The sequence below is a fragment of the Lynx rufus genome, unplaced genomic scaffold (genome assembly GCF_022079265.1).
Source record: "Lynx rufus isolate CCGP_SWC_20201006 ecotype Redwood Valley unplaced genomic scaffold, mLynRuf1.p SCAF_5, whole genome shotgun sequence".
Lineage (NCBI taxonomy): Eukaryota > Metazoa > Chordata > Mammalia > Carnivora > Felidae > Lynx > Lynx rufus.
Window position 1 is genome coordinate 88,728,690 of NW_025814867.1, and position 27,089 is coordinate 88,755,778.

At 45.8% G+C, this 27,089-nt stretch overlaps 1 protein-coding gene across 9 annotated transcripts in view; it reads right to left on the minus strand.

Annotated features, from left to right (window-relative positions):
- KALRN (kalirin RhoGEF kinase) overlaps positions 1–27,089 on the minus strand; it is a 670,515-nt gene that overhangs the window by 28,009 nt on the left and 615,417 nt on the right. For 3 of the 9 annotated variants that reach the window (XM_047099542.1, XM_047099553.1, XM_047099551.1), the window contains 11 exons: positions 24,122–24,188; positions 23,225–23,328; positions 22,965–23,034; positions 22,530–22,616; positions 21,558–21,650; positions 20,721–20,771; positions 19,545–19,622; positions 15,802–15,987; positions 15,203–15,374; positions 11,574–11,812; positions 8,797–9,865 (listed from right to left, as the gene is read on the minus strand). In XM_047099542.1, the coding sequence (XP_046955498.1) occupies positions 9,608–9,865; positions 11,574–11,812; positions 15,203–15,374; positions 15,802–15,987; positions 19,545–19,622; positions 20,721–20,771; positions 21,558–21,650; positions 22,530–22,616; positions 22,965–23,034; positions 23,225–23,328; positions 24,122–24,188 (1,405 nt within the window). In that variant the 3' untranslated portion in view covers positions 8,797–9,607. Of the gene's footprint in view, positions 1–4,723; positions 4,784–5,920; positions 6,045–8,796; positions 9,869–11,573; positions 11,813–15,202; positions 15,375–15,801; positions 15,988–19,544; positions 19,623–20,720; positions 20,772–21,557; positions 21,651–22,529; positions 22,617–22,964; positions 23,035–23,224; positions 23,329–24,121; positions 24,189–27,089 lie in introns of those variants that run through there. The other 6 variants (XM_047099540.1, XM_047099548.1, XM_047099539.1 and 3 more) reach the window with 3 other exon arrangements.

Below are 27,089 nucleotides of genomic sequence, written 5' to 3' on the forward strand. Positions count from 1 at the left end.
CCCTGGAACGCTGGGCAGAAATGATATTCCTCTTTGTTGAGCTGGAAAGTTGAATAAGTTGAAATCCACATAGAAAAACTGGCACTGGAAGGCAGGTCTTCTCATCTGCCAGGATCTGTGTTTTAGATTAAAAACAACCTGGAGATGGGAGATTCTAAGAAGGGAGCAGGATGGTGCAGGTGGGGGGACAATGGCTAGAAGCCAGAATCTGCCCTCAGGGCAGCTTCTCATTTTCAAACTGAAAGTTACAACTTCTCTGCCTCAGTTTCCCCTTCTAAAAGTCTCTGAAGGGCCCAGGAGTGGGGAGGATGTGGGTGGAAAGGAATCGGGGAGTTATTGTTCAGTGGGTACTGTTTCAATTTGGAATGAAGAGAAAGTTCTGGAAATGAATAGCGGTGACAGTGGTACAACATTGTGAAGGTATTTAATGCCACTTAAAAATAGTTAAAATGGTAAATTTTATGTCATGGATGTTTTACCACAATAAAGAATAAGAAAATTAAGGGGATAGGGTTAACTGAAGGTTTCTAAGTTTCTGTCAACTCTCCAAGTCTAGGGTTCTTACCCTGACTGGAAATTTCCTTCCAAAGTATATTTGCCTTTCCAGGTACTTTCTCCCCCTTGTCTCTCAGAACCCTTTCGCACAAGACCCCAACGCTGTTCTTATGCAGAAAGTAACCCCCCCCCCCAAGCTAACTGTCTCACAGCTGGTATAATGACTGAGGGTAATGTCTACATTTAGACTGTGTCGTGGATGAGGATGAGGTTGGCTCCTTGTTAAATGGCTGGGACAGAGATGGAACATTTTTGGAATTGAGACGGCCTCAATTTGACAGATTGATGTTCTCTGCTAAAAGTGGCATTGGGCTTTTTTTTTTTTTAATTAAGATGCATTTATTTAATTGGGCTTGACATAAAAACTGGACAGAGAAACTTCATCCCTGAAGATGAAGGCCCAAGTCTAGGAGGCTGGTTCAGGCCTTTCTACTCCAGCACATGATGTAGGTAAGTGGCAGTTCTGGGGCTGCAGGGCAGGTGCAAAACCTCAAGTCTCAACATGGTCCTTGGATGATTTTCTGAGCTGCATGGGCGTGGGGACCTGCCTAGCCTGGGTCCTAAGGGAAATTGGTACAGCTCAGGGAGGATCCAGCTTTCTCGGAGGTGGGCATTGGCTCAGAGGGTGGGTGCAGATCCTTGACCCTTGCACCCTGGCTCTAACCTGGGCATCAGTGCAGATACTGGGGCAGAGGCAGGACTGGGAAGCTGGCAGGTGGGGATATGATGCTCAACCCACCATCACATCTGCAGTCCTCATCAATAAGAGGCAGTCAGCAGTGTAAGCTGTACTGGAAATAAATGAATATTAACTTGTTCCTCAAACAGTCTAGTGTCTGATTTTCAGCCTGATTGGATTCTTCTTCCACATAGAAACATTTCTCTCATATATAATCTCCTCTAGCCCCCAAGTGTAATCAATACAAGATAAAGTAAGGTGAACTATGGGCAGACCTTTGCCATTTCTAGAATAGTTATCTCTAAGGTGTGGTCACAGATCAGCAGGAGAGAGGGGGGTGCCAGACCACCAGAGGATCATGTAGACTGGGAGCCAATCTTGCAGTGAATGGTGGTGTGGCTTGTGACCTGGGAGTGGGAAGTGGGGGCTGTACCTGAGAATATTCACAAGTGTTTCTCTATAGGGGAAGAAAAAGGATGGATACATTAGAGCAGAATTGCCTCTTTTTACATAATTATATGTTCTCGGAAAGCTTTGTAAGCCAGATTCTTAGGATTCAAGGTGCTTCATTTTCCTCTTAATTAGCATTCAAGGATGTGCCTATAAACCTCCATAAAACAATATGGCGGGACATATGCAAAGACCCAAAGAAACTGCTCCTTAAGAGAACCCTTCAATCCACCAATTGAGAAAAATAGTAAAGGACACAATTTGATAGTCATATACGTGTGGAAGCAGAGGAAAAGAGCCTAAATACAGCTGGGATTGCAATCAACATGCTGGCATCAGGTCAAGGGGTAGGCAGTCAAGAGGGCAGGACTTAGCATTCAGACACCTAGCACGGAGCAGTGCACAGGGTGAATAGGTCGGCATGTCAGCTGGGGTTCCAGGCACAGGGGCTCAGAGCATAAGCCATGGGAGTTGTAGTTCAGCTCAAGGGCACAGGACACACTCTCAATCAGACAACACATATTAGAGTAATCGGGTTCAGGAATTAGGAGTGAGGTTGGGGGCCAGGATGGGCCTGCTAATGATGCCCCAAATTATTAATTTAGCAGCCAGCGACCTTCAGGAGGCCACCTGTTTCTCAAGCTGAGTCTTTAAAGAATAGCTCTCTTTAGTATACACCCCTGGCCATCGTTTTCCCTCTGCAATGAACACTGCAATAAAGTTCTCCTTACCTATCCTGTGGGGAAATTCTCAACTCATGCTGAACAGGTTGACTTTCTATACCATATTTGCTATTTGTGTCTGAAAATTTTAAGCTAGCAATGCCAAGATGCCTGCTTTCCCGCAGCACCTGCTTATGTGCTCAGTTTAACATGGCAATACAGCGCACAAGAGCTCACTGATGCTTAAGAGGATCTGTATGGAGGGAATGTGCAAGGGCAGCATACATACCTACGACAGAAAACTTGGATTAACCAGAATATTTGGTTGGTTTCTAACAGCATGTCCCTCAACAGTGCCAGTTAGTTGAAATGTCTGCCTCAAGCATTGTATTTGAAAACTTTTCAGACATACATCAACAAAATTCATGGCTTTCTTCCCTTCAGCACTAACATCCTAATGCCTTTGCTTACACATCCCAAAGCACCTCCCTGGGACCCATCTTATTTAGTCTATGCAAAGGGCTGCAAGCCTTGGATGAATCAGAACCTCAGAAATGTGTTCAACTCACAAAGCAGGGCTGACATATGTGTATGTGCGGATTTACATAGTTTTGCTTCCCTAAACGTAGAATGGAGTGTCTGATCACATCAGTTAACTTTCTCCATTTGCATTGCTCCCCTGGCCCCGCATCTCTCTGTGCCCACTTCTTACACTGAAGAGTGGGAAAGCCACTCTTCTCTCCCTGGTCCACCTGAGCTGAAAAAAGGTCCCAAATTGCCCTCTAGATCACAAATACCTGGCTGTCCCTCTCCTTCTGCCTGGACTTCCTCTACTTGTGGATGACATCCCTGACACGGGCCAGCAACACTTAGACTGGGGATGCAGGTGTCACAAGGGGGCTACAAGCTGATAGGTGTGGGGTCCATGGGAGCGGGTGCCTATCCCATGGGATGCAAGGAAAGCAGAGCCAGAAATCTCCCCTGGCTGCCTCATTCTCCAAGATACATTTAGGCTATGAGTGCCATACCCACTTCCTCCCATGGGGGAGCACTGCATTGACCTACACATGCCGAATTTAGGCCTGTGGCAATACCCACAGCCACAGGTGACCACTGTATCCTGGCAGAACTCTTGCTTTCAACCACTTGTCTCTGGCTTCATTCAACACAGTTGGCATCTTCCACAGCTCCTTTACCCCTTCTTGGGAAGAATGGTCTTTCTTGGGTTTTTGGTGGATTTCTTTGGGATCAGGTCAAATTAGAATAAGAATAATAAAAGTCCATCCAGTTAAGTGAAAACTTTAGGTCTATACAAAGGAAAAGAATTTAAAAAAATACTATTTTGTACTTAGAGGAAACCTTTAAACTTTTGTCTATTCCTGGTGATGGGAACACAGATTTGGAGAAAAACATTTCAATTTCCTCTAAAAGACGAAATGGCAGGGAAAGCCAGCTCCATATTTGCTCTAATTGTCTAGGGTTTGCAAATTCATGAGGGTTGTCACTCAGTGGCAAGCCATGTAGGAGTCCTGTTTCTCTAACCCAAGATAGTTTCTAGCCAAGAAGGGGTCGGAAGTTGATTTGATTTGGTGTTCCTGTTGGTGGAGGTGTTAATTCCACTCCCATACCCCCGGAATCCTCCAAGGTAAGAGAGGCCCCTGACAACGTTCTAGTCTCTCAATCTTTAGAGAGACCTCTGCCAAGGCTACAGAAGGAGGCCATTCCAGGGCCGCTTTTACCTCCTGGTGGGACAGCCACCACCCAGGATCCCTAGGGCCAGGCAGAGGCTGCAATCACTCACTTGCTCTCAGCCAGCGATATACAGTGACTAGGGGCCAGGTCACCCACCAGGCCATACTTAGTCCATAATTTTGCTGGGGCCTCAAGGGAGGAATAGGTTCTAGTAGAAGAACCAGATGAAGAGGATAAAGGGGAAAGAAAAAGAGGGAAAAGGGAGGAAGGAGAAACAAATGAAGGAGAAACTATAACTAAAAGGGTTCTTGTGTTTCAACTGGGAACCAGCCACTCTTTATAATGCCACTTTCCACAGGGGGAAAATGTGCTCTAAGTTTCCAGTAATGAAGTTGGATATCTTCTAAACAAAGCCATACCCGCCAAGGAAGGAAATATTAAGTAAGCATTCAAAAGAACCAGAAGTTTTAGTCTTTTTTTTTTTTTTAAATAATCTATGTCAAGTTTTCTATCAGAATTGAGCTGAATTTTCTTTTTTGTTTTTAAGTTGGGATGGGGCACCCAGATATGCCCTAAGATCACAATTTATCCTTGACTGGCTGATCACTTCAGGAAGGTCACTGTTATAGAACACATTTAAAAAGACAATCATTATAGGAAATAGGACAACAATAGCTGCTTCTACCTCCATGCTAGTATTAGGGTCAAGATCATCACACTCTGACTCCTCGGAACTGTTCGTCTCCTTGAAGGGCAGCATGAGGAGGGGGAAGAAAGAGAAAACAGTTAGAACCACAGGCAGCTTTTGCTGGGGAGTGAGGAGAACTTCAGAAAGGCATGAGCAATGGGAAGTTGGGCAGAGAAAAAAACCCAGGTGCTTCTAAGGAGGGGGTGCTGATCACCAAGGGTGGCAGCATGCTCTTTCCAGGGGGAGGAGGCTGGGATTGTGTGCGGCCGAGCATCTCACAGGAAATAGCAGTGGAAGCAACCACATGAAGCATGAATGCTGGATAATTTAAACTCTTGTCTTCTGTGAGGCTGGACTTCCCAGATGAGAGTGAAGGAGGGAACACAATTTCTTTTCCCCAAGAAGGACGTTAGAATGGGCTTCGGTTGTTCTTTTTTTTTGCTCAGGAAGGGGGAAAAGTGCCAGGTAGATAATCACACGCTATAACAATGTTAAACATGAGCAGTCTAACTCCCATGGTCCAGAGTCAGATCTTTCCAGAAGGCCCAATGTAAGAAAAACAGATCCCATCATTCCAAGATGGGGGACAACAAGGGTCTGCCAAAGCTTAGAATCAGTGGGTTCACAGTAAGATGGTGGATTATTACAAAACAGTAACTTGGGCTTCGCCAGCGTGCCTCCCTTTCCTGCCCACGTGTAGGCCTGAAAATGTCATCGTCTGAATTCTGGGGAAAAGAAATGAAACTTTACCAAGGCCACAGTGGCCCTTAAATTCCAAACCTCAGACTTCACATGGTTGAAGGTTTGGCAGGCACTCCTAATCTCCTTACCCTGCGTGTATTTTCAAACCTAGGATACTGAACGGGCAGCTTTGGGAACTTTAGTATGAATCAAGCATCTTGCATTTTTACAAAAAGAATGCTGCAGATAATTTTGTTATAAAACATGTGCACAGTATAAAGAGAAAGGTATAAAAGAAAATAAAAGATACTTACGTATTTGAATTGAAGTTGCCAGGAGAAACAAAACATAAAAAATAAATTGATCTTGCATGCAAAATCCTGCTAAACTACTTCCCCTCTGGTCCCCACATTGGGAAAAAAAAAATCCCCATCCACCCAAATTGCCTCGTGAGAATGCTGCAGGGTGGGAGTAGATGAGAGGTGGGGCACGGCTCTGGAATACCTTACTCACTTTAACAGAGACTTTGTTGCCCAGAATATCCTTGGGTTTACGAGGCCCTGTGGCTTCATTTTTACCCGTGTTCTCCACTTCCGCCCGCTTTCTCATTCGTAGGGTATGCCATGAACATGACTTCCTGTTGTACCAAAAAATGCACCAATCAAAATGGCAGGTCAGGGCAGAGTGAGGCGGTGGGTGGGCTCACCACCCTTGGGTGAGTCAGTAGGTGAGGTGCTCCAGTCAAGCCCCAGCTCCAGAGGCCCCAAATCTGTGTGCCAGCTCATGTGGTGGCTGGTAGCTAGTTGATCTCACCTCCAATAAGAAGTGAGTGAGGATGAGCTTTGACCCCTCTTGAGAGATGTGCCAGGTTGGCCGCAGCATTTGAGGAAAATATGAGTACTGGATTATTAAAATCTACCAAGGAAAGTTTTTATATCATACTGATGATGAATCCCTCAAGGACTGAGGAAGTCCCTTCCTGAACAGTATGGTGGGTGGTGGAAAAACAGGGTTGGGGAGGGGTGGCGGGAGTAAAACAGAAAAGATAAGTGTGTTTTATAGTGTATAAGCTACTGGCACTTTCCCAGGACTAGATATAAAGACCCAAAAGGATGATTTTGAGGTTTTCATCCCATTATTTGTATTTGGGCTGTGGCCACTTCTACACACTGCAGTACAGATAGGACTTTTTTCTGGGGCATTTGACTTGACACATGGTTGAGCACCACTCATTTATCTGGATATTTTAGGATGAAGTGCTTCTTGGTCTATGTCCCCCACATCTCTCAGTGTTTGTGAATAAAAAGCTCTGTCGACCACTAAGAAGTCCTAGAGTTTTCCTGCTGGGAGAAGACCCAATGTGTGCTCTCAAGGAGGTGAGGGCAGCAATCCCCTTTCACACTACCCTTAACTTCTTCCTTCCCACAAGGGGGTTGGAAGCTACTTCACAGACCTGTAAAGAAAAACTCAGAGCAGAGCTCTTGAGTTGCATATATGTCAGGACTCAAAAGACAAAGACAGCAAAAGCCAAGTCACAAAGAACACTAGTGACCCTGGGCAGGCATCCTCAATTTCAGGTGTGGTCACAGAATTTGGATGAAGTTCTATCATTGCCTGGAATAAGTGAGGTTGGCTTTCCTTCAGTGTGTCCTTGTCAAATTTGGTCCTTTGCAGACAGAGCTTGATGAAAAGAGCCTTCAGTAAGGGAGGGAGGAGAGAAGGAGGAGAGAGAGAGAGGCATATGAGATTTAGGAGAAAGGAGAATGTTTCAAAATGCATAGCATCTCCTCCATAAAACTCCATATATGTCAGGAATTTTAGGACGTCCTGACGGTGTTCCCAAAACATTTATCACTAACACACATGCTCAGTGGTCACCCTTCTGAATAGGAAAGGGCAAGAACAGTCATGTTCTCAATTTGGGGGTCAAGCGGGCTCCACCAGAAAGCAAGAATCTCTTGGCCAGAATTTCTCTTGTATCTCCCGAATAGGCAGGCTCTCTAAGCACACCAGCAACTCGCTTCAGTTGTTGTACCCGAGCAAGAACCAGTCATGGAAACTAACCTTAGATAATATCACTGTTAACTTCCAACACTCGCTTCATATCTTTACCCCCCAAATCCGCATCCCTGACCCAGTTTGAGAACATCTTGAGTCAGGGAGGCCCATGCTGAAAAGATTCCCAGGGCAAACAGCACGTTGAGTGCGTGTGTGAGTGTGGGGGTGTGTTCCTGCATTTATCACAACCCTCTGGGTCATTCAGTGTGCTTGGTGAGAGACTAGAAATGTGACACATAATGTTCAGAAGGAAGACTCAGTAGTATCAGTGGCAGGACAGGGTCAATTTCATATTCTTCTTTCCAGAAGAAGTCGTCATCATGGTTTGGGGAGCTTCCATCTCTTGGCCACAAGCCCAGGAACTGATGTGGAGACAGGGTTTCAGTGACATTTATGCTGTGGGCATCACAACCAACTCTGCCCCTTGTGGTCACAGCAGTCCCTGGGGAGGGTGCGGTGAGTGTCCTTCCCTGATAAATACTGACAGCCACTTTGAGTCAGACGCTCTGTTCCATCCCCACCAACCCCTGCACAAGAGAGGCTGACAAGGAACCAGAATGACCCAATTGTATTTGGATCTGTTCTCTTTCACCCAGACTCACATCCCTCCCATGGAAGGCAGGAAAAAGGTGCAAAAATGAGGAGGGAGTGCTGGGTGCCTGGATAATTAGATTATAAATCATGGTAAGTGAGCTCTAGAAGGCCGTTGACTAGTAAGAACTTCAATGCTTTGAGGGCCTTTATTTCCAAGCCTTCTTAAATGGTACCAAAACAAATGTCTTAAAAGTAAACTGGATTGGGTCTATGGTGCCTTAGAGACCCCCACTGATTTCCAGCTGGGCCTGTGGTTACCTAGAAAGGCCAGGGTGAGGCTGGTAGCCTCTATCCTCCAAACTAGAGAAATGCCAAAGAAGCACTGTGTCCTGTTGTGCCCCTGCTCAGCTATGTCATGGGGAGTCCCTTCCACCTGTGCCATGGATGACCACTGAGCTTGGAGAGTGGTGGGGGATGCAATCTAAACACTGTCTTGTGCTCAAGTCACCACTTCGTGTCAGCACCTCAAAGGCGCCCAGCGGGACAGCATCCAACGGAATCATTCCACATCTCGGAGGTTAGAGAAAAACAATAGGGGCTGTTTAGAAGGGAAGCCTAGTATTGGAGCTTGGGTGACAAAAGCACTTTTTGTGTAGGGAAAAACTGCCAATGCATTCAACCAATTCCTAAAATACAGAAAGGAAAAAAAAAAAAAAAAAAAGAATTGTTTGCACATTTAAAACTCCCAGAATAGTGAAATAGGGGAAAAAGGGTCAACTAGTCTTTAACCTCATTAAAACATGCTCATGGTGAAAATTTATTTTACATATTTAAAATAGTACATTTAAAATTATTAGTTACATTACAGGTACAATGATGAACATTGTGGCTCTCCATTTATATTGCACAACCTGACTTCATCCATATGGGGTTCTTTAAATAGTGCAAAATACTTTATACAGGAATGTGTTCGAAAGGGTCTTCGCAACCAAACTAAGGAAAAGAAATATCTTACAAATTACCATGAACATATATTAAAGTGACAGGGGAGGGGAGAAGTTAAAAAAAAAAAGTTACAATCTGTACAGAGGAATTGCCATAGACAACCAAAAAGTTCCCTCTCTCCTGAGAGAAGCAGCAGGCCTCTGACCTACACAGGTCTGGCATTGGTGCTAAGGTCATTTTTTGGTGTCAATCAAAAAATATATATATATATCAGTAACTTAATACAATATAAATAAAGTCCAGTCCAGTGAATCCTGTGGTGGGTCAAATGGAGCAACGGAAGGCATGCCTTTTGTCATCTAGGGTTTCAGTAGGGTTCTTTTCTTAATGGGGGAGGGGGAGAAAAAAAATGAACAGAAAATTATAACCCAAAAGGAAAAAAACCCACAGCCACTACCGTCAACAACCACAAAAAAAGCCCGGAACAATCCAGCCTGGATGCCCCATGCTGCGTGCGGTTCCAGCACTCAAATATTGGTTCCGGTGGCACTGTCGAGAATAAGCAGCGGTCATTCCCTAGCGTGTGTTTGCATTTTTGTGTTCTTTGTTTGGTTTTGATTTTCTAATCCACACACTCCTCTCCCGGGGAAGCCAACGAGGCACTTACTTGATGCTTCCGTCACTACTTTCTGCTGCCGCGGTGGCTTTGGTGAGGGGTGCCAGGACGCTGCCCGGGACCCAGCCCTCGGCCGCAGGGGAACAGTCGCTGGCCGGCTGGTACACCAGGCACATGTTCTGCTGGTTGACGGCGAGGACCTGGACCACCTCACCTTGGCTCACACAGATTTCGTTCTCCTTCAGTGCATAGTAATCTTTGATCACGGCCATGGAGGAGGTCCCATTGCAGCCCCCCAGGTCGCCCTGCTAGGAGACAAGGGCAAGCGGGACATGGATACAGGAAGGCTGGTTCACACAGGTAGCCTTATATCCCACTGCGTGCTTAAAGGCCAAATCTACTGCGTGCTTAAAGACCGAATTTCCCACCAGCAGGGTAAATAGCAGGCAGAAGATTATCTTGAGCAATAAAATTACATGTACAAATGTGCTCTGAAAATCTATTTGTTATAGCAATGTTGTATATAATATTATAATCAGGGGTGAATGGGTAGAGAACTGTCCAGCCTAGGGAAAAGCATAAACACACCTTCCACCTGGAAGCCCCTCACTAGCATGCAACCTTCCTGCCAGCATCCTCTAATGTAAGGAAAAGGGTGGCACAGGGATACATAAGCAGTTGGGCAGAGTGAGGTCAGGGCAAAGGTCAGGTCAGGGTCACACCCCCCTAATGGAAAGAAGACAGACCTTCTGAAACATTTTTTCTTCTTTGTGAAAAAGCATCAGTTTCCTGCTACATTCTGATCTCCTTTGAGACAGAAGTAACAATGAGATATTTGCCCAGTTCAATGGCAAGACCATGACCTACCCTGACCCAACTCTAGTGGGAACAAAACTCCTCTGGTCCTGCCTGTGTTCATTAAAACAAGAGGTCATACCTCTGTGGCTTTTTCACATGACTATACCAGGAAAGCTACTTCTAGACCTGTACCTCCCATGGAGGCCTGGCTACCTCACAGAGCACGATGAGAGCCAGAAATTCTTCAATAAATTTGACAAAAGGCCGTTATGACTTCACCTAATTCACAAGGAGTTTTTAAGGTAGAAAATCATTTCCAGGTAATATGATGAAATAGGTCAGTACAGTTAGTCTAATACAGAATTGAACTTGGATATTAATAGTTGATTTTTTAAAAATATTTTCATTAATAATTAAAAAATCAATATCATCCAATAATTTGGATAAAACAAATAAAAGTATAAAATCAGAACATGTAAGTAAAAAAAAATGTAGACGTTCCTGTTCACAGACCCATTGAGTTCTAGAGGCAACTGAGGCCTAATGAGATTAATGAACTGCCTGAGGTTCTAGGGCAAGTGAGTTACAGAATTTGGGTTGGAACCCAGATTGCCTGAATTCCTAATCTAGCACTTTTCCCATTTATTCCCATGCCTACCACTTTGTAGGGTCCTACACAGCTGTGTGGACGGGTCTACAGTTAGTTCTATGCCGTCCTCACAGTGATGTTTAAATTGTGGATTATCTGTGATAAATGTCTAATCCAAACCTGCTTTTCCAATTCACACACAGATGACCCATTTCCCCGCACTGCATCCATCAGTGGAGGGCAAAGGACTGTGAGCTCACTTCAGCAGCTCATCATTAGAAAGCATGATCTCTTTCAGACGTCAAACACTAGAGTTGTGACTTTTAGGTGATCCAAAGCACGACTACTCTGGTATAAGTCATCATTGCCACTACAATATTACCTTATATCTGCAGGGTTTCTGCAGATGACAATAGCTCTTTAACACAGAATGTCTGAGCACAGGGAACTGGTCTAACTCACTCAATTTGTAGGGGAAGAAAGAGAAATAATTGAGACTAGGCTGTATTCAGTGGGTTGTTCTGGTAAATGAGCAGCATAAAAAGAAGCTACTTCTTTTTTCTAAAGTGAGCACAGAGGCTGTGCCCTCAGAGTGGTGAGGCTGGGGGTAATAGGCTGTCACTTACCTTGGTGGCCTCAAACTTGTCCCCAGGCTGGTGATAGTCAAACCCTGGACTGCCATTGGAGGTAGATATCTTCAGGGGTGGCAGAGGCGGGTTATAGCTGGAGCCCTTTGGGGGCTTGTCAGAGCCCCCGGGGACAGAGGAGTAGGGCCTGGGGCTGGCTTGGGGAACTCTAGATGGCTGGGACCTCATCACAGCTGTGTTCCTTTCTTTCCGCTGGTACTCAATGGGCGACTGTAGTGCTACAGGGTAAGAGCAGACAGTTACTCTGAGGTCTAGGAATCTCACAAGGATTTGGAAGCTTAGTACACACAGGCTTTATGCCAGGCATAATGGTAATACACGAGGGAGACACTATTCTTGTTTTTAAGGAACTTATGATCTACCGTGAGGACGAAGAAACCTACCTTAATGATGGAAATGCAAAAACGAAATGGTGCCATATATGAGGTACAAAGTGCTGTGCAAAAGGATGGAGAGAAGTGTGTGCATGCGTGTGGGTGGACACTTCTATGGGGGTGGTGGTGGTACTAAGCTTCAGACTGTGCAGGAGGTAGGCAAGTGTGAAGTGTGTCTGGGCAACAGGATGGAGTCAGATCACCTGCAGCAGAAGACCATCGGTGGAGGAAGAGATGAGACATAAGGGAGGTTGTTGGCACCATGACTGAAAAATCTGCAAAGCCCTGCTAACGAGGCTGGGTTTAATTCCAAAGATCTTGAGAAGTGATTGGATTAAATGAAGTTGAACATCTGAAATTCTCTTGCCAGAGCCACATTTTGAGGAATATTAGCCTTGGAGCAGCAGTTGGGAGGAGGGCTGGAGAAACCATGAGACAGTGGCAAGCCAGCGACCCAAGCGGAGCAGAGCCAATGAAAATGTAGAATGGATATGACGTGGCAGGTGTTCAGAGGGAGATTAGACTCTGCCACAGCCTGGATGGGAGAAGAAGCCAAGAACTGATGGTCACTCGGGTTTGGGGTCTGGCAGAATGGTCGTCAGTGGAACTCAGGAGACAGAGGAAAGACATGAGCTTTGTTTTACAGAGTTTAAAATAAGAAAGTTCAAAGGCTTGAGTGCTAAAGAGGTATAGCCAGGCAAAAATCATACAGGTCAAATTCTGTAATAATGACTTCCACAGCTGGCCCAATTTTGTCATTTTTATCAGTATTTTCTGCAACAAATATTTAAGTAGGTTAACAGTTGGGGCCCAGAGAACTTTCAATTATAGGGATATTTCTATAGCAATAAGTGTGTGCTTCAGTAGGACTCAACATAGGATTCACACTTCTCTTTGAGGTCTCAGGAGGGAAAGATTGGCCCTGAGATGCCTGCATATGCCTCTGTAAGTAAAAGGCTAGCCCTACTCTATCATCACATCCTTGTCTCCTGAGTGTGCCAAAGGATAAAACAGGCTCTTGCCAGAGCTCAGCCTTTCTCCCTGGTGTTCTGTAGGCATTAAATATTTAGGTATTGGTAATCGAGTTCAGTAATATCTCCATAATTCACTATAATTAAGAGAAAGATCTCTTGGAACCATGTAAAAGTCTGAATCACTGATTATGCCCAAAGAAATGCAGTTCTAAGTTTCAAGTAGATAGCAGGGAGTTTGGAAGCAGGCCTTATTGAACTAACTTCATGAATCAGTACCCATCACATGGAATTGGGGTATTACTTGATTAGGTGTAATAACTGTGCTGAAGTGTTTCAAAGTAATATGGCTTTTTAAATGAATGACACAGTGAGCCTCTGTTCTTCTGCTAGTCAGTCTCAGTTTGTATAGCTCAGGTCTTAGGAGCAGGGAAGCTAATCCCTCCTGAGAGGGTTTGTTTCTGGCTGATATACAGCCTCTTATGCCTGATCCTGTTTCTTTCTTTGCTTTGTTTGCTAGGGAGTTCATAGATACATGCGTGCCCTACCATTAGCAACTATCTGTAGTTTGTGGTTAAAAGCCTAATTTTAAGTTATACGGTTCTGGGTTCAAGTCCTTTTTCTATCACCTACTGTTTTTGTGATCTTGGACAAGTTTACTAACCTCCGTGACTCCTTTTCCTCACCTGAAAATGACAGGGTGATAGGACTTACCTTTCCATGTTGACATGAGGATTAAATGTGATGATACATGTGAATACTTGCTTAGCATCATATCTGGCACAGAGAAAGGACTCAACATGTGTGAGCCATTATTGTTACTTCAATTATTTCTAGTTTCAATTTTTTTCTTATTTGTCTTTTGTACTGACTTGATAAACTTAAACATCTCATTGTGGCTTAGAATCAGAAATGCTTAACTAATAGAATGCAATATAATGACATATTTTATATACATGCTCTTTTTTGCACAAAACTGTTTTATCAACAAAGGTATTAATTCAAAGTTCTAGGAGTAAGACTGACGCTATAGGGAGCTGGCCGTGTCTGCCCGCTCCCAGTACCGCTGGCAGGCGCACACAGTATGTGCAGCGTGGGCAGAGTAGATCGTCCCTCTTTTTCACACAATGAGCCAACAGAGGCCCAGAGAAATGTCGTGACCTGCCCACAGTCCTAAATGGCACGTCACCTTTCATCTTTCCCCCATAGCATTCAGGTCCATGCCGGACACCCAGCAAGTGCTGTTTGCGCCATTGGAAAGAGTCCAGATTCCAGTACTGGCAAGAGGTGACACATCTGATAGTGGATCTGTGTGTGTGTGTGTGTGTGTGTGTGGGTGTGTGTATGGGCATATATGCTTGCTCAGTTTGTGCATGTGTTTGCATGTGTGTGTACATACAAGCATATGTGCTCACTGAGTCTGTGTGTGCACGTGTGTGTGTGCGTGCACGTGTGTGTGTACATACAGCCATACGTGCTTGCTGAGTCTCTGGGGTAACTTCATTACTGGTTATATTCTGCCTTCAACTTCAAGCTCTGTTTCTGCTCAGAGAAACTTCTGAGCTCATCAGCTTGAGAGGTGAATGCTAGTTTAACACCCTATACTTCCTCTCACATGCCAAGCTCAACATGAAGACAATCCCAGCAGTGAAAAAAATATAGAAACGTAAACAAGGTAGCAATGCCATTTCTGGTTAGGGGGCTCCTGCAGGGTCCGTAGCGAGCTATATTCTGTGTGTAGTCATCTGTTCTGAAAAGTTTCAAAGTATTACTGAAATTCAGTGATCACCTCTCATTTGAAAGGGCTCAGGTTGGCCAGCAAGAGGACTCATCTAGGCTCTCGCACTGATCTGTCAAACTCCCAGTATTTGCTAGGTAACACCAGAGAACCTGAGAAAGTACCAGCCGTTAGCCACCAAATGGGAAAACATAGGTCACTGATCATTGATGTGCCCAGCTCAGCCTTTTGCCACAATTAATACCAACTGGCAGCTGGCCACAAAGCATACACCCTATGTCTAGACTCTAGAGAATAGCTCTTCTTTTGGAAAGTTGGGGTTTCTTTATCATGTTCCATCTGTTCCACTGGTGTATTCAGGCTTAGAAAAAATCTAAACAAAGTGTTCCTGAAAACTACAAGTTTGTCATCCACATAAAATGTCATCTGGGCTCATGAAGTCACCATGAGCCCAGACACAAGGAAGCTCAGAGGCATGGGGTTCCCTGAAAATGGCTGCTGGAAGCCAGGCCCACTGATACCTACCATTTAGGAAGTCTCGCTGTGTTTCTAAGACTTGATTGATGTCCTGCACCCAGGCCTGCTGGATGTCCGCGTTGGCAGCTTGCAGAATGACCCTCTCTGAAGTCTCCCTGTTCATGAGTGCAAACTTGCAGGGGTCATTGTCCACGTTCTCCTCCAGGACCAAGTAATTCATCTGGAAGAACCCAAGTCGATTCTTTTGGTATTTAAGTGGTTTGAAAAACCAAGAGCACCCTGTATACACTGTATGTTAGCCATCTTCACAATAAATTATATTAAAAAAAAATCAACAACATATTATACTTCCTCAAAGTTTTTATTTCAGGAGACATTTCCACAATTTTGTCCTGGATCTAATAGCTAAATACTTTGGTTTCTGTCTTTGATGAATGACACGGTACTGGAGAGCCTGCAGGATCTGTAGGACCTGCACTCAGCCAGTCTTTTTCTTTCAAAATATTTAACCTTCATGCCCCCTGCATGTTGGGCTGAAAGACTGTCAAGGTTGTGAATTGGTACTCATGCCAGGTCTCTGTCTCAGGGAAGCAGCTCCCTGGGTTTGGCTCTTCCTTGCTCTTTGTCATCCCCACTGGGAGCCTTACCTTGATGCTCCTTTTGAACATGTAGCCCGGGGTGAGGGATCCCTTCCTTAGCAGTTCACTGAAGATAACGATTTGCTCAAAGAGGAACACGCGCCTCTCCTTGGTCCGGGACTGCATGCCTGCGTCCAGCTCAATCACATAGAACGTGTCCTGCTGCAGCAGCTTCCCCTGAGCGGTCAGGGTGCCCTGATGGAAGGAGGTGCTGGGGTGAAGGAAGTGAAAACCCGGCAGGGGGCCACAGCCCTCTGGGTCCACAGGACCTGCCCCACTGAGGACACAGACAACAGACCTGGCACTAAAAGCCCCAGGACTCTAGTAAGAGACTGAATTAAGACCCATCCATTCAGCTAGGGCAGATACAGAGCTCTGGGGGAAAAGGGAAAGAAACCACTAAGAAGCAGCTCTGAGAAAATGCCAGAAGGAAGAAAGGTAAAATTATTAGCTAAAAAGATGTTCAGGAATTATCCTGGCTCTTCTTATTTTTTATTAAAAGGAGAGCAGAAAGTAGGGGACACCTGTAGCCTTTCTGCCCCTAGGGCTCTGAGAACTGTTGCCTTCCTGGCTCCCTCGCAGCATGGGCCAAGGACCTCGGCTACCCTTATGGCCACAAACCAACCTGTGGCCAAGGGAAGTGATACAGGCAGGACCACAGGTAATCTGAATTGGGCTGCTCTCCTCTCCATCTGTTATTTCAGGATGAAGTCTTAGAAGTAGTCTAATTCTGAAGTCTTAGTCTCCTGCTACCGATCAATAGGTGAAGTTGGAGTACCATACACGGGTGCCCATGTTTTATAAGCTGATAGATATTTCTTTGGGTCCTGTGATCCTTCTTAAAATGCTTCCAGCGAGCAGGTCACTTGCCAGCCTAGGTAGTGGAGCCTATTTGGTTTGCCAGTTTCTAACCCGATTTTCAGAGACATCTTCACATCTTCAAAGGGAATATGGCCCAGCCCAGCAGGTCTTCAGAGATGCTATTGGAGACCCCTGCTTTCTCTACTGTTCTTCAGCAAGAACATGCCGACACCTGAGATAGCAGCCAGAGGGCCACCTCTGAACCATACTCTCTCAGGTGACGACTTTCATCCTTCAGTAAAAATGTGGGCCATTTGCTGCACATGATGTCTTATTCCAAACAGTACCCGGCACATGGGTCATTTTTCTTCCCTATTCCTGAGAAATGCCTGCCCTCTGCTTGGATCATGGCTCCTTATTGCCAAGGTCGGCAGCCAAACAGGCTTATCTCTCTCCTGGTCCAGAGTTAATATTAAGCCAGTGACCAGCTAGCCAGGAAAGCTCTAAAAGCTCTATTAATATTACATAAGAACCTGACCCATGGGGGCGCCTGGGTGGCGCAGTCGGTTAAGCGTCCGACATCAGCCAGGTCACGATCTCGCGGTCCGTGAGTTCGAGCCCCGCGTCAGGCTCTGGGCTGATGGCTCAGAGCCTGGAGCCTGTTTCTGATTCTGTGTCTCCCTCTCTCTCTGCCCCTCCCCCGTTCATGCTCTGTCTCTCTCTGTCCCAAAAATAAAATAAAAAAAACGTTGAAAAAAAAATTAAAAAAAAAAAAAAGAACCTGACCCATGAATGATAGCCCTGCTGATGCTGAAGGGAAAGCTAGAGGATTTAAAAGACAGAGAGTCTCTAAGTGGGGAGGCTAACTTCTCCCTGGTCTAAAGCCCTGGGCTTCAGAAAGGACGTAGGGACATTCATGGCCCTTCTTAATTAGCTGAAGGAATGCAAAGAAGATTCCCTGCAACTGGATGGATGGAAAAAGGAGATGGTGGTGTTTGACTGAAAAGAGAAGGTAATTTTGCAGTCTGTGTGTGGCCTTCTGTGGACATACACGTGTATGCACGACACAGCTCCTGTGGAGTCTAACTTGAGCCAACACAGTCAGATGCTCTTCCCCTGTTAGTGGTCAGCACCTCCAAAGACTCAGAGAAGGTCAAGCCAGACTCCTCCTCAGAAACACAGGGACATCAAGGCTTAAGACCAAAAGGGATTACTTGGTTTGTTCAGAATAGCCTCAGACCTAGCATAGCCCCAAGGGAAAAAGTGTAAAAGTTCATCCAGTGTGACTAGAGGAAAACCATGTAAGAATGCAGAGTAGATTTCTGCTGCAAACCCCTGCTTACTCTAACGCCACAGGTGTACCGTGGAGAATCAGGAATCTATGAAAAATAAACAGCAAAGAAAAACTCCACATAGTTCCTGGTCATAACAAAGCAGTGGCAGACAGGGACACCAGAAAGGCCTTGGAGGGCAAGGAGGACAAGAGAATTTGGCTCAAGAATATCATGAATCCAACTAATTAACCCAAACCTGAATGTAGCATCTCCTAAATTTATTTATAGACAAGTCTGCTGCTTTTTTCTTTCCTTTCCTTTCCTTTCCTTTCCTTTCCTTTCCTTTCCTTTCCTTTCCTTTCCTTTCCTTTCTTTTCTATTTTAATTTAGCCAAGGAAAAAAAGCTTTTACTTTCTTATTATCTCAACTTCTAGGAACCCCTTTTCTCTAGAAAGTAATAAAGTCTTAGGTTGCAGGATTATCAGGAAACAGGATTAGAAGATCCCCACCTTTTTCTAAGTTGTTCAACAATTATTAAATACCAGTCAATAATTGTGTCAGTTCCAATTTTATCACATTAATTCTCAGATTATATGTAGTTAGCATATGAGGTTTGGATATAAACTAACAGCAGCCACTTAGCAAGCTTAAAGTAGGAAAGTCAATTTTTTCTTCAAAGGTTCACCTTTATTGGCTGAATTACTCCCCCTGTCCAATTCATATGTTGAAGTCCTAACCCCCCAGTATCTCAGAATGTGACCATATTGGGACATAAGGTCTTTACAGAGGGAATGAAGTTAAAGTGAGGTCATTATGGTAAGTGCTACTCGAACATCACTGGTATCCTTATAAAAAAGGAAGAGTTGGACACAGAAAAATGTGCAGAGGGAGGACAACGTGAAGACACAAGAAGAATGTCATGTGAACATGAAGACAGCAATCTACATCCCAAGGAGGGAGGCCTGGTCAGATCCATCTCTTACAGCCTTCAGAAGGAACCACCGCTGCCTATCCTTGATCTCAGACTCCTAGCCTCCGGAAAAATGAGACGATAAATTCTGTTGTTTAAGCCACCTGGTGGGACTTTGTTATAGCAGCCCTAGCAAACTAGTTCATTCACAGAAGCCAAAATTTTGGGGACTTCTAGCTGTTTCTCTTAAGACTTGGTTCTCTTCTTTAAAGAATAGAAATGTGCACATGATGTGTTAAAGCTTTAAATGTTCATTTAACTGAAAAGCCAGCCAATATGTGCATCTCTTTATTAGAAGCATCCTCTCTAAGAAAAAAAATGTGTTCCAATTTTCCTCAGGTGTACTTCCATCCCATAGTTCTGTGCTCCCTCAAATTCCCAGCACTCACTCCTCAAGCAAGCAAGAAAGGAAAGAGGTTGCTGCCAGGTCCACAGTTACAAGGAACTTTGGGTCTTTCCAGCCCCATTGGAATTGTGACTCCAGCTTTGTGGACTGCTCTCTAACTTTCTCTCACTGCCCTATCACTGCATATCCTAATTAGATAAATCTTCTGGGCCCGTGAGCCAGAGGGACCTGGAACAAAGGCACAGATGGTAAGTGGAGGCGGCAGCGGAGGCGGGCACAGGGCTTCAAAGGAAAACTGCCTCACAGCCCAGGCTCCCGCTGTCCAGAAGAGAGAGGCTCGGAAGCATTCTTAAGGGCTCACCTCAAAGCCCTGCAGGCGTCCCAGATTCATCATGTCATTGCAGCGTTTTGGAACAAGGCACATTAACTCCACTGCTTTCTGTGGGAAAGAACAACAGCGGCTCAGGAAGGGGATGAACACTCATGCAGGAAGCTTAAGGCAATTCCGTGCTGGAAGTCAGGGACCTCCTAGCGGCTCCTTCATTCTAGGAAAGGACACTGGTCCCTGCCACCCACTCCTAGAAAAGGGCAGGGGTTTCTGTTCTAGCTTGGGTGTTGGTCATCAGTATAGGGCTCCAAGTGAACCAGTGACCACCTGTGGGGGGCACGCTACCAAGTCTGCCTTTTCCTCCTTCCCACTTTCATTTAGCAATTCTCTTTCCTTCTCGTGTTTTCTTTCTTCTTTGTTGCTTCTTCGCTGCCTAAGCAACAGCTTAGCCTGGTTTGCGAAACACTAGAGGTTTGAACCTAAAATAACATGCCAGAATGGTCTATAACCTCTCTGGCTTAAAATAATCCCCATGGCGACATTGTCTCAAAGGACTTCACTTAGGGAGTAATCCTTGGGGGTAGAAGAGGGAGTGAAAATGGGATATGTTATATTTTGAACTCCAAGAGTACCTGGATTCATGGATAAAACTGCACACTGAAACACTCAATCTCTGGGGCGCCTGGGTGGCTCAGTCGGTTAAGCATCCGACTTCGGCTCAGGTCATGATCTCGCGGTCCGTGAGTTCGAGCCCTGCATCAGGCTCTGTGCTGACAGCTCAGAGCTTGGAGCCTGTTTCAAATTCTGTGTCTCCCTCTCTCTCTGACCCTCCCCCATTCATGCTGTCTCTCCCTGTCTCAAAAATAAATAAATGTTAAAAAAAAAAAAAAGAAACACTCAATCTCTGAAGGATGTCAGGGGACTCAAATACCCCCCTTTCTTATCCTATGTCACTAGAGCCACATAGAGAACAGGAGTGGGGTGAAACTCTGCTCTGTCCCAGGACAGAATTCTTGGGTTCCAGAAAAAGACTCAATGTGTTCATTATTACTTGCCATTTCTCATCTTGTGGAGCACTTGTTTGCAAGGGGCTCTCACTGAGAGGAGTTAGCCTGGACCGCTGGTCCTCTAGAGCCAGCTCTTCCCCGTTAGAGACAGATATCCAACACTGGCTCCCAGAGCAGCCAGTGTTGTGAGCAAAAGACTCACCTCGATATCTGAACACTCCAAACCAGCCTTCTCGCTGTATCTCAGGAAGTCCTAGCAAGTGGGGGAAGCGGGGATGGGTGCGGGAGGGTGACATCAGTTAGGAAAACAGAGCACTATAAAAAAAAACCCAGCATCATAAAACCTGTGATGATACCCAGGCTACTTTCCTCCCTAACAGACATGACAGTGCATTGTAGAAGCTGAGATATGAACTTATGAGTCATATTGGAAACAACAACATGGAGAAAAACCCCAAATACTCAGAGATTAAAAGTTATGGGAAAAAGGAGGTGGGGAGGGAGGGAAGAAGGGAGAGGGAGACTGTGAGCAGGAAGGGTGGGGGGAGTTATGTCCAGAAAGGCTGGGAGAAAGGAAAGCTCAACCTCTCTCTTCCATTTACTTCATATTCTGTAAGACAAATGAAAATAAACCATTGTAAAAAGTAAAATATGATCAAATTGTAGGTATTACTCATCTAAGCTTTTGAGGGAGGGTCTTGCCTTTGCTTTTCTTTCTCCTTGTGGTTGCTCTATTTTTATGCTCTTACTATTTTTTTATTTTTTAAAAGTCCCAAGTCAGTGATGGTGACAAAGGAAGAAAGTGAATTGAAAGAAAGACAGTGAACGAAAAACCAACCTTAAAGGCAGGAATGGCTTGCGTGCAATTTGGAGGCGGAGCTGACACAAGAAACCAACAGGCAAGGTAAGAGCCCACAGATGCCCCCGCTAGTTCACAGGGAAAGTGTGGTGGAGACTGAGCCTCACGCTGACCTGCTCACTGGCTCAGAGCCGGAGAAGACCCTTCTCCGGCTCTGACCCGGGCTCACAGCTCTCTTACCTTGAGGAGCAACTGGTATTTTGTGATTCTCTGAATGGGCTTGATAAGGAAGTCACTAAGTGTCAGCCTTTGATTTATCTCCTGTTTCACCTCCTGGAATGCGAGGGAGATATGTTAGGGGAAAAAAGAGCCAAAGAACAGGGGTCCTGGGGATTAGGGTTCGAGGTGAGACAGACAGGACTTCACTTTTGCCAATAAAGTTTTAGAATCCTCAACCCACGTGAGAGGTGGAGTTGCCCACACAACTGCCAATGTGTTATTAACAACACGCAGCACACATTGCCACACCATCCTGCACGTCTAGCACTTTCCCACCCTGTGTCCTCACCCCAGCCCTGGGGACAAGCTGGGATGGGTATTCTGTTCTCTCTGCTGCTCCAGGGCCCACATCAGGAATGAAGGGCTTCTCCTGGGACATAGGCCTCTTGGGCTGGGCCCTCAATGCAGATCTGCAAACACTCAGCTGAGAGCTCTTTCCAAGGGACAGCCTTGCCTCTCCTCCAGCAAAATAAGCATTTCCAGGTTGGGGCAAAACAAACACTTTATGGTGCTTGACAGGACCTCTGGGAACGAGAGCAGAGAGCATGGGGTGACTTGGACCATGGGGACAAGGAGGAGGGGCCTCTGCACACAGTGTCCAGGGACTGGCAGGAAGTGTGTGGGCACGGTCTGAGCTGGGGTCACCAAAGGGGGACGGAGCTTCTGAAGCAGTGTCTGGCTGACAGTCATTCCACAGACAGAGGCTTCTGAGAGCTGTCCACACCCTGGGTGCCTCAGCTCCTCTCGAGGAAAGGTGGTCATCGGGAATCTAGCTAATCCGACGGCCCCGTCGAGCCAGCTCTCCCTGTCCTGAAGGGGTCGCAGCACTGGATGGGGGGGGTCTGGGGATAGATAAGGCTGGCATTTCTGAATGTGGCTGCCTTGGCCTGACTTTCTTCCCCCACCCGGCCCAGCAAAGCCTGAGCAGCTTACTTCAAAGTAAGCGTCGTACTCCGCGACGATGTACTCTGAGCGCGGCTTGTTCTGGCAGTACCACACGTAGATGTGCAGCTTCCGCTCCTGCAGAGGCAGGGAAGAAGGCACTCAGGCACCCTGCGCCTCGGGCTCCCGGGGTGCTGGTCTGCTCACCCCGAGAACAACAGACACGCTCCACACTTCGGGGACATGCCAAGGCACTTAAATATCGACGGTAGGAGAGTACGTGCGCTAGGCAAGAGCCCATCTTTCAAATTGCCAAGGAGGTTACAAAAAAGGCAACAACTCAGAGAGGGACAGGAGGGAAGGCAAGTCGAGGAAGAGCAGGAGAGAGAAGGAATTTTCAGAGGCAAGCACAGGAGCAGGTGGGGGTTGGGGGGGTGGGGAGGGTAGGCGGAAGGGGTGCGCAGAGAGGGGGAAAGAAGAACTCACGTGTTTGATGAAGAGCTGTGCCAGCCTGTCTTGCTCCTGGATACATTTTTCCAGTTCAGCCAGGAAAAAACTAAAAGGAGGGAGGGGGTAAGGGAAGGAAGCCACGTCCTTCAGAACTGCATTATTTCTCGGTGAGGAGATAAACAACACCAGAGGCTCCCCAAACCCTACCCTACCCCTAAGGCCAGATGCAAGGGGAGGGTGGGAGGGTCCTGGATTCCTAGGATGTCCCCTGGTCCTCAGGACAACGTAGCACTTACTCCTTATGCCAGTCGTAAATCTGGTGAATATTTCCAAACACGATTTTATCCTTTCCTCGCATGTCCTCAGGGACACCCTTTTCTTCTATTCTCTTCATGAAGCCCTGTAAGGCAGAGGCAGCGGTCAGCAGGGCATTTTCAGGAGACAGCTTTCTTGACAAGCCCCATACCGCAGCCCCGCGTAAGTGCCCACTCTCTGTGGTTTCTCAGTGTGCAGCCAGGACTTTACCCCATGCAGAGTGACAGACACAACTCTGACGGAGCTCTGGGTTCCTTTTGTTGTCTCCAGCCCCTTAAGAGAAAGTTTTTCTCACCCAAGTATCTAAATGCCCCTAAAGTAAATCCCTGAGGAGAGAGAGCTGTTTTATATACTACCAAGTTGACTCCTAACTGTGGACTTGTCAAAGGTCTTGTCTTACGCGTGGACTTTTGCTTGTCCTCTCGGTAGCCAAAACATCCTTCTTAAAATCTAAGGAGACTCTAAGTCTCAAGCTCTCACTAGGAGTGTCCTGCTTAGTGCCCATGGGGACTGGTAGTTCTGAAGAATATATGTCCACATGGTTAAATGCCAAAGAAGAACTCTTAAGTTAGAAAGTTGGTCACCAAAAACAAGGTGAAAGGACTCAACTCTAACCAAGAGGCTTCCATAAATGCTGCAACATCTGGGACCCCATCTCTCTCTGAATGTCTCATGATATTTCAAAGAGAAAAGGAAAAACACCCTACATAGTTCATTTGATCTATTATTTTTCGTTAAATTTCTGCAAATACCCAGAGAGAGTAAACAACACTAAGTTAAAAACATGTAACCTTCAAGTTACAAACCCTTCGGCCCAGGTAGGGTCCAAAATGACCCTGGTTGGGTGACCGCAGACCCACCCCAAGCCACATACTCACCTCCACCACAATCCCCAGATCTTTGACATAGTCTTTTTCTGTCTGTACCAGCTCATTCAAGACAAACCTGAGCAGGAGATTAAGAACAATGAGGGCTCTCTTCATTGTGAAGCAAGAAACCTTCGCACAAAAGTTGACAGGAAAGTTACTTTGGCACCTTTATGAGAAGACCACCTCAAACCTCACACTTGGGAGCCCTTGGAAGGTGTTTACTGTTGCTCTCCCTGCGACAGGGTCCTGCTGAAGAGCGGAGGGCACCGGGCTGAGAGGGGCTTTCCCAGGTGGCACACAATAGCCAGAGGGACACCAATGGTCAGGACTCCTCCTTTTCCTTCCCGTTCTTTTTAAAAATGTATTTATTTATTTTGAGGGGTGAGGGGCAGGGAGAGAGGGAAAGAGAGAATCCCAAGCAGGCTCTGCACTGTCAGCACAGAGCCCAACATGGGGCTCTATCCCACGAACAGGGAGATGGTGACCTGAGCTAAAATCAGGAGTCAGATGCTCAACTGGCTGAGCCATCCAGGTGCCAGCCCCCCCTTTTTTTCTGTTCTTAATGGTCTTTCCTCCCTCACCTATAACTGAACAGTCGAGTTGACACAAGACAGGAGGAATAACAGGCACTTTGGCAAAACTGAGTTATGAAAGCTTTGTGGCTAAGGAATCAATGTGAGGCTTTTCTTCCTTTCTTTCAACTCCATTCTTTGCTTATCAAGAGGAGAAAGACATTTGCTTGATAAACAACCTTTGAGGCCTCAGAGATACCAATACCAAGTGAGGCTTCTGAGATACAGAAGTTACAATTACTCAGAGAGGTGTCCCTGGTAACCGGCCTGCAAAACCCCAGTCAAGGCCAGAAAGATGGACTGCCGACACCTCATAATCACAACTTTCCGTGCAGCAGCCTCCCCTCACCCACCAGATGGGGGGGGTTAACCACTACAAGGACACTTGCTTTCGTGGTTTCTTTCTTGTTAATGATTTCCTCCTCTTGGAGCATTTACTTTGTGCTAGTGCTTTATCTAGGTTTTCTCATGCTTATATCAAGGTAGGTACTATAAGCCCCATTTCATATGGATGAAAATTACTGAGGCCATATTACCCATGGTGACAAAGTCTGTACCAGAGTTGGTTTGAACCTATTGCACCAGAGTCCAAAGACTCTGCTCTTTCATTGTCACCTGCTGCCTGGCAAACTATTCAGACTGGCTCTCTGGAGTCCCCAGGGCCTCAAAACCAAGCACTTCTCTTTCTGTCCAGAGAGTAAAGAGCTGGACATAAAACACTCAGGGCCATGTACTGGAGCAGGCTAGGTGCTGTGCAGCTTACTGGAGTCTGACTCGTCCTAGCGAAGTTTGAAAGAGTTTCACCTGGAGCCACACAACTGCATTTTGGGCCCAAATGGCAGAAGGGAAAAAGTTCTGGGATGTCCAGAGGGGACCCCCGGCATAAGGGTTATAACCGTTCTGAACCCAGGAAGCGATTCATCTGAAATTCTTGGTCTATACCACACAGAAAAGCCAACGAATCCCCAGGTCTGGGCCTCAGGGTGACAGGGAGAAAGCAAAAGGAACATGCGCTTCTTTATCAGCATGCCCAGTACTTCCAACCAGTTTCCTCTCTCTAACACACACAATCCACAATCATGCGTTATAGGCCACAGGAAGGAACCGGCAAGGCCAAATAAAAGCATTTAAATATATCTTTAGCATGGCCCATGTTACTGCTTGGAAGAAAGTGGTAAAAGAAAACCCACAGGAAAGTGGGAGTCAGAATTTGGGGCTGGGAGGGCCCTCTGGAGATGAAGTCCAGCTCTCTGTCCCCAGGGGATATTTTTATCCTATGCTATCTGCTGACAGATTGAGGGCTGTCTTCGGCTTTCCAGCCTCGAGGGAAGGGAAGGGGACTGATTAAACTGGGTGCTGCTAGTGGACCTGGCATCACTTCCCTTGAAGGGCTGATGAAACACTTGGGGAGATAATGACACATTACCAGACAGTCTGAAGAGGTACATAAAAGATTTAAGTTACAGGCATCACAAGACCATGCATGATCAATTGCCAAAAAAACTGAACTGATAATCATGCAATTTTAGAAAATGTTCAGTTCTTATTAGTAAGGATTCTTTATGAGGTAAATGTTATCCTTTGGTCCAACAAAACTTCTACCAGCTACAGCTCAGACCTCCTTCTAACCTCTGTGTTTCACAATGGTGGGGAAGAGCTGGTCTTGCACAGAAAATCTCTTAGAGCCTTTGCACTGGCTGTTGCCTCAGCCAAGAACACTTTTCCTCCATGGCTAATGGCTAATTCCTTACCTCCTTTTGGTCTTCGTGCAAATGTCAGAACCATCTAAAAGTGCATGGCCCCAACCATGTTCTGAATCTCCCTCACTACTTTTTCTTTTCCCAGCTTCTAATATATTAAATAATTTATTTTTATTCTGCTTATTGTATTATTTCTCCCTTTATGGTGCAAACTTGCCATGAGAGCAAGGACTTTTCTTTTGTTGTTATTGTTTATTTTATTCACTGATATATCCTATGCCTTAGTGCATAATAGGCATTCAACACCTATTTTTTTTAGTTTTTAATTTTAGAGGGGCTCAATCTGATGACCTGGGATGATGACCTGAGCTGAAATCAAGAGTCGGATGCTAAACCAACCAAGCCACCCAGGTGCCCTCAACACCTATTATGGAATGAATGGGTGACTAAAACTTCAGGACAATCAAGTCCACTCTCAGCCTTTTTTCTTCTCCTTTTGTTTTCATCTTTTCTCCATGGAGCTCCCATTTAACCCTTCAATGTCTGTATTGAGTCTCCATTCTCTGTACCTGCCTGCCCGACCCAGCCTCTAGCCTCACACAGTCTTCACAATTAGACACCTATATATCCTCTCTTTCATTGTGGCCATAAGTTACAGCAAGAGCAATGAGATACTCTAATAGTTGGATTTTCAGGATAGCTCAG